The sequence below is a fragment of the Panthera leo genome, chromosome E2 (assembly GCF_018350215.1).
Source record: "Panthera leo isolate Ple1 chromosome E2, P.leo_Ple1_pat1.1, whole genome shotgun sequence".
NCBI lineage: Eukaryota > Metazoa > Chordata > Mammalia > Carnivora > Felidae > Panthera > Panthera leo.
The window spans coordinates 34963908-34971499 of NC_056693.1; the positions used below are offsets into that span (position 1 = coordinate 34963908).

Consider the following 7592-nt stretch of genomic DNA (forward strand, 5'->3'; position numbering starts at 1 on the left):
TCATCTGAATTTTCAAAGGTAGTGGTGTAATGTTCAAAATATCCTTTTACTATCTTTTTTACATCTGTAGGATTTATATTGATGTCTTGGTTTTTATTCTTGATATGGAGAAATTATGCTCCCTTTCTTCGTTAGTCTTGCTAGGAATTGATCAATTGTATTAGTTAGTTCTTTTAAAAGAACTAACTTAGGGCTCTGTCAGTTTCCTCTTTTGTACTGTTGTTTTCTAGGTCGTTAAGTTATTAATTCTTTCCTTCTACCTTCTTTGGACTTAATTTTCTGTTGTTACCCCCACTCCCCCCAACCCTGCCTGTGCAGTTTGAGCTGGGTACCCAGGTCATTGATTTTTCAACCTTCCCTTATGCATGTTTTTAGCTATACATTTCCTCTGAGCACAGCTTCAGTGCGTTCCACAAGTTTTGATTTGTTGTATTTTATTTTCATAGCCATGTGTTCAAAATAATTTCTAGTTTCTATTGTGAGTTCTTCTTTGACTCATGGGTTACAGTGCTTAGTTCCACGTATATTAGGATTTAGCTCTTCATCTTTTTTGATTTTGATTTCTAGCTTAATTCTTTCCACCAGGGTCAGAGAACATAGCCTGAATGATTTCAGTCTTTTGTAAGTTAACGCTTGCTTTATACTGCAGCATAAGATCAACTTAACCATTCCATATTCACTTGGCCAGATGTGTATTCTGAAGTCATGGTGTGTGGTAAATATTGGAAGTTAGGTCAAGTTTGCTGTTTGCTTTGCTGAGATCTTCTGTATTCCTACTGATTTTTTTTTCCTGCTCCTCATTTATCTAGAGAGATAGACCAAAGTTTTCCACTATGCCTATAGATTCACCAGTTCTCCTTTTACTTCTCTCAGTTTAGACAGGGATCTGTCTTTTTCTTGTGGATATAATGACCCTTTTATTATTGTCAAATGTCCGTTTTATCTCTAGTCTGCTTCTCTCTTTTGATTACTATTTTTATGGCATTTTTTTCAACCTTTCTGTGTCTTTATACTTCAAATATGTGTCTTTTAAGCAGCGTATGGTTAGGTTTTGTTTTTTTTCAGTTTGACAGTTTTTCAGTTGTATTTAATTTGTTTACATTTAATGCAATTATTGATATATTTGTGGGTTTTTTTTCCTTCCTACTATTTAGTTTGTGTCCTGCGTTTCCATATTTCTTTCTGGGATCATTTTCATTCTCCCTTCAAGATTTCCTTAGTCTGTGTCTTCTAGTGATAAACTTTCCATTTCGGTTTGTTCAAGGGGTCCCCAAGACCAGCCCCAGGTTTGATGATTCACTAAGAGAACTCACAGGACTCAGCATCTAGTCATACTAATGTTTAAATTTTAATACAGTAAAAGGATACAGAGCAAAAACAGCAAAGGGAAAAAGGGTGTGTGTGATGAAGTTTGCAGGAAGCTGGACACAAGCTTCCCAGAGCCCCGTCCATCCGGGCGAAGTCGCACAGGATGCACTGGAATATCCAGTAACGCATTATGACAGCATGGGTGAAATATGTGTACCTGGGAGCTCATTAGAGACTCAGTACCCATGGTCGTACTGAGGGCTAGTTACACAGGCATTCTACCGAACACATTCCAAGATTCCAGACTCCCAGGAGGAAAGCAGGTATTCAGCATAAGCCACATTGTTTGTGCAAACTGCATAAGCACAGTGAGGCACTCCTATCCACTCTGAGAAGAGTGGGAACCCTCCTGAAACCCAAGTTCCAGGACACCCACCAAGGATCAACTCTGCAGGCAGGCCCCTCTAAGGAGGGTGGTCTGAGGGTTGCTGTGTTAACTTTCTGCACACTTTCTGTCTGCAGATGCCTTCAACTCAGTTATATTTGGCCTTTTTTTTTTTGGATATTTCTCTTCATTTCTGGTCTGTCATGCCACCTCATTGTATTTTCCAGTTCTGTTAAGGCTTTAAAAATATAGAGACATGTGTATCTTTACTGTCCTCTCTGAAGCTGTGAAGTGGGATGGAGAGGGGCTGTGGCCTGAGCTCAGGCTGATGCTGTTTTTCCATATATCGCCCAGCACCTGGTGGTGCTTAGTGCGTAGTAGGCCTCCAGTGAGTGTGTATGAGGAACAGGTATGGAATATTTAAAGAAAGCAGAAATGCTTATTTTTGTATTTTTCTAATGTTCATTGATTTTTGAGAGAGAGAGAGAGAGAGTGTGAGCGGAGGAGGGGCAGAGAGAGACAGAGACACAGGACCTGAAGGAGGCTCCAGGCTGTGTGCTGCCAGCACAGAGCCTGACGCGGGGCTTGAACTCATCGAGCCACAAGATCATGACCTGAGCCGAAGTCAGATGCTCAACCAACTGAGCCACCCAGGCGCCCCCAGAAATATTTATTATACTTCTGAAGAATCTGCAATTGGAAGTTTTTATTTATATGAGTTAGAAAACTTCCCCTTTGTACCACATTTTTGTTCCGTACTGTGCTTCTGTTGAACAAAAACCGTTGTTCTCACCATTCCATTATGATGTAAAACTTCAGCCCATGCAGTTCATCTCTTCAAGTCACAACCTTCTTCTGCTTTTGGGAGCCACGCCCCCAAACAGAACAGGCAGCAGATGCCTGCTCGGGCAACCTGTATTTCTGTGTATTGCCACACACATTTATTACGCTATTTGCTTTTAAAACCTACATTCCTGTGTGATGCAGGGCTCAAAGCTCGAACTCCCCCTGTGGCTGGCAAAGGGACTTTTTGACCACAAGCGGCGGATCCTTTCTGTGGACCTTCCCAAGATCTACCAGCAAGGTTGGAGGACCGTGTTCAGCGCCGATGCCAACGTGGTGGACCTCCACAAACTGGGGCCGCATTTCTATGGGTTTGGCTCCCAACTCCTGCATTTTGACAGTCCAGAGAATGCAGACATCTCCCAGTCTCTCCTGCAGGCAAGTAATTGATGTGAAAACCCTATGGCACCACACACGCCTTAGGAGCCACCAGCCTCCACCCTTACCCAGGGAAGTGTATCATGTATATGCTCAGTTTATTAGTTATTCCACAGCGGCCTACAGTTAGACTGCATTTGCCGATTATATATTTACTTAAAAATGACTTGTCTGCAGCTCTTCATATTTGTTTGTTAAGAGTTGGGGCCACAGGAAGGCCTGGAAATAAGAGAGATGATGGTTGACTATAGGTGACAGGCACTTAAATACGCCAGCCCGGCCCAGCCCCAAGACTGGTCTGAGGGCTCCCGTTAGGAGTACATGTGTTATTTGTTCCCGTCCCTTGCTCTGGGGCTAAACCATGGCTCTGCCATGTACGAACTGCGTGACCTCTATAGGCTTCCATTTTTCACCTGTTAAATGGAGATAACAATAGTGCCAAAATTATTGCATCGTAGTGAGATTAGGTGGTGCCATTTCACAAATGGTAGCTATTACTGTTGTTTTCCACAGACAAAACAATGTTATACCCATATTACCATCCTTTACGACATAACTTTATTTTAACGTCTCATAATTATTACCTTTTTTATGTTTATTTATTTTTGAGAGAGACAGAGCCTGAGCGGAGGAGGGGCAGAGAGAGAGGGAGACACAGAATCCGAAGCAGGCTCCAGGCGCTGAGCTGTCAGCACAGAGACCGATGTAGGGCTTGAACCCACAAACCGTGAGATCATGACCTGAGCCAAAGTCAGATACTTAACTGACTGAACCACCCAGGCACCCCCATAATTGGTGTTTTTTTTTTTTTTTTTTTTTTTTTTGGTAATATGAGGAGAAGCTACCCTTTCTACCTCTTATTTTACTTCCTCATTTCTAGCTTTATAAGAACTTCAGCTGAAGACACGTTTCCTCCCTGGACTATATAGACACCCTCCATCAGGCTCAAGGGTTGTTTGGCCTAACATGTACTGGAATGGTTTTTGATGTAAATAGTAAAGAAAAACATTGTTGCCATCCACTGAGATAAAGAAATCAATACATAGACTAGAGACAGTTTGAGCTTATGAAACTCTTTTGAGCAGAAAGCTAAAAATGGGGAAAGTCCATTTATTTGTCTTACAGTGTCTCCAGGACATGTCCTTGAATTGGAATAGTGCCCTTTGTTAGTGAGTTATATCTTTTCTTTTTCCATCACTGCTTTCAAGTTCTATAAAGTTGCCCATCGGTAAGGTGATAACTCCATGAGGCAATTGAAGAAACTGAGGCAGGGGCTTGTGGCTTGGTCTCAGGGCCCTGTGGTAAAATGACAACCCTCAGTCATTTGTGTCTCTATCCTGCTCTCACACTGAAAAAGATATAAAATGCACTCAATTAGATTAGGAGTCTTTTCTGGTCCAAACTTACCTGTGCGTGTCACAGTACATTATTGTGGCCTTTGTTAGTAATAACAATAATGGGTAACCCTTTTTTTTTTTTAATTTTTTTAAATGTTTTTGGTGGGGGCTGGGGAGGGGCAGAAAGAGAGGAAGAGAGAGAATCCCAAGCAGGCTCCGTACTGTCAGCGCAGAACCTAATGCAGGGCTCAAATTAATGGGTAGCGCTTTTTGAGCAGATTACTCTTGCCAGCCAGTTGCTAGATGTCCTACATGTATTCCTTCATTGGCTACCATAACAACCTGTTGGATATTCATAACCGTCCATTTCACAGATGAGGAAATTGAGGCATGGCAATGTGAAATCACTTCCTCGAGTGATAAAGTCACCTGAGAGCTCCTTCTGACTGAGTCCTAGACCAAACTTTTGCCCTTCATGACATTTAAATGTTCAGGGAAAAATGGATCTGATTTTTCTCACTCATTCCTTCTCCTTCAGACATTCATTGGACGTTTCCGCCGCATTATGGACTCCTCCCAGAACACTTACAATGAAGACACTTCAGCATTGGTAGCCAGGCTGGACGAGATGGAGAGGGGCTTATTTCAAACAGGGCAGAAAGGACTGAATGACTTTCAGTGTTGGGAGAAGGGGCAGGCTTCTCAGATCACAGCTTCCAACCTCGTTCAGAACTACAAGAAGAGAAAATTCACGGATATGGAAGACTGAAGGTCAGAAGAACACAGAATTGCTCCTTGTGGAGTTACTGCTCTGTGTGTCCTTGATAGAGCCTCGTTGACCTTGTAAAGGGCCATGTCATGGCTTATTTCCCACAACAGTGTCGGGAGCGGTGCCATCTGTTTGGGAAAGGACGTGGTGCAGGAAGTCCCTGGCCTGTATGGCTTATAAGACTCTCCCACCCTGCTGACCCATAGCCGGGGAGAAACCAAAGTCTTTTGTAAAATACAGTTACCACATGCATCATAATGCAATTGGAACTGGGATCCCTTGTATCCAGGAGTGTGACACCCTCCGATGTCCACTTTCGCTGCTCCAAAGGACAGGTACAAATGGGCCATCTGCCCACAAATGTTCTCTTGAACTTAACTGCTGCATCTTCCTTATGGCTGCTCCGAGGACAGCACCTCCAGGATGCTGGCCTTACTTGTGAATGTCTCCTGCGTCCTGCCTGCAAGGAGTCACCCCAATTTCCAGAAACAGTTGCCAAGAATAAAGAAGGAAAATGATAAGACAGATGAATGGTAGGGCTTTTACTAAAGAGAAAGCATTGTTCTCCTCCTCTGCAGTCAGGGCTTTGGGGACGGGGCTTCACAAAACTCTGTGGTCGGCCTGGAGGGGAAATGGTTAACCTGAGCTTGTCTTTCGCCCTGAGATCTTTAGAGCCACCCGCCCAGCAATCCATTCCCTCCCTAGAAAAGCTGTCATGGAGTCATTTGGGGCTGCATAGTAGTTATTAAAGGGTGTTAACCAAGCCGTCTTATTTTGAAAGCTGGACTTTAGGATTGCTGGTTAGGAAGAGCCCTGTTTGAGAAGCTGAACATGGCAAATGTAAGTGGCAGGAGACCTTGACCATGTTCTTCCTCTTTGGTCAATTTTGCGGCATTATGACCTAGAGGATTCCTGACCGTTTACCGAGAATGTGTTTAAGCATGTTTAAGCAAGCTCAAAACTCTTCCTGGAGATCAAGGCAGAAACCTCGGGCTGAGTAAGAAACATCGTTCCCTGGGGGACACCATCTGACGGGCAGTTGTCTCCACACCAGCTTCCCATAACGACTGGGAATGGTCTTTGTCATTAGAAATCATAGAGGGGTTTGGGTATTCAGATTGTGCAGATGTCTCGATGCAAACTTGGAATGCCAGAACAGCTTTTGAAATGCATGTTTTAAGATGGAACCGATGTTTTTATAATTTGATTTTGGTGCTAAATAAATGACCCACTTAGCACATGAATACATTCTGTACAAGTAACTATTTCTGTAACTCGAGTACTACAGACAATCAGACAGGGCTATCAGAGAATTTTGTCTGTGATCGTATTCAACAACAATGCCCAACTAAATCCGTGTTTCCGTGGCTGCTCTTTTGTTTGCACCAGACTCAAGAGTATGAGCTACATTCCCTGTAGGAACGAGATGGGTCCCAGAAAGGTAGGACCTCGTGGCGAGCACAGCATTTACATCTAGCCAGGGCCCCAGAGATGATTCATAGAGTGAGAAAAGTATATTATTCAGTTTTGGGATTCACTGTTTTCACAGATAGCTTTGTGTTTAAAGTCAGTCCTCAGGCTGCTGCCATTTTTTTCTCTTATTGGGGGAAAAAAAATGCACAGGAGCCACATGCCAGGAATACGTGGGTATGCAATGTGCAGAATTCATTCTGTTTTAAATTTTGAACAGATTACAAGTAGCTTTTGAATCCTATTTCCAGTTACAAGTCTGCCTTCAAGCCTGTCCATTACTACCCCTGTCCCCCTGCAATCCTCCCCAAATCAGGCTTTTGGATCACTCTTTGGTCCCTTCAAAGAGGTGAATTTTTCCAAATGAGTCAACAAACAACTCAAGTACCAAATTGCTCTTAAAATCAAGGGGGGATACGTGTGCCCTTTCCCCTTAAGGCTCTGTTACCAGGTCACTCTGGACTTCATGACTTACAAAGACATCATCATTTTCAGGTTTCTCCCTGGGATGACCTGGGCTGTCAGAGAAGTGGGGCAAGTCTTGGTCTCCTGGGTCCGTTCCTCCTGCTCTCCTCGACCTCTGAACTTGAGACAGCCCTAGGCTCAGTCTTTGGGTCTCTCCTCGCCACTCCCACTTCGGCGGGCATCTCGTCCCATCTCAAGCTTTAAATACCATCTGTGTGCTGTTGACTACCCCAAGTCTGATCTCCAGCTCAGACCCCTCCCTCCAACCGTAGATTTGCATCCAGCCACCCACTTGACCTTGCTGTGTCAACATCTGACCTAACATGGCTGAAACTGAGCTAATCTGACTCAGTCTGCTCCTCCTATAATTTTTCTCTTCTCCGTTTCTGACATCATCATCCCTCCCTATTACACAGGACAAAAACCTGGGTGCCTTCCTGGCCCTCCCTTACTTACCGCTTTTGGGTCTGCCTTCAAATCACCTGCAGAATCTGACCAACCTCTTCCCCACCTCCAGTCTTGCCTGGATGGTTGTGGTTGCCTCCCTACTGCCTCCCTGCAGCCACCCTCCTCGCCCCCCATCTTAAGGCTTAGCTCCACAGTAGCCAGAATGGTCTTATTCAAAAATAAATCCCAT

General features: G+C 43.9%; 1 protein-coding gene across 3 annotated transcripts in view; it reads left to right on the plus strand.

The window, feature by feature from the left end:
* The window catches only part of GINS3 (GINS complex subunit 3), a 92677-nt gene extending 86413 nt beyond the window's left edge, over positions 1-6264 (plus strand). For all 3 annotated transcript variants that reach the window (XM_042918818.1, XM_042918820.1, XM_042918819.1), the window contains 2 exons: positions 2681-2914; positions 4790-6264. In XM_042918818.1, the coding sequence (XP_042774752.1) occupies positions 2681-2914; positions 4790-5020 (465 nt within the window). In that variant the 3' untranslated portion in view covers positions 5021-6264. The remainder of the gene's footprint in view (positions 1-2680; positions 2915-4789) is intronic.
* Positions 6265-7592: the final 1328 nt, after the last annotated feature.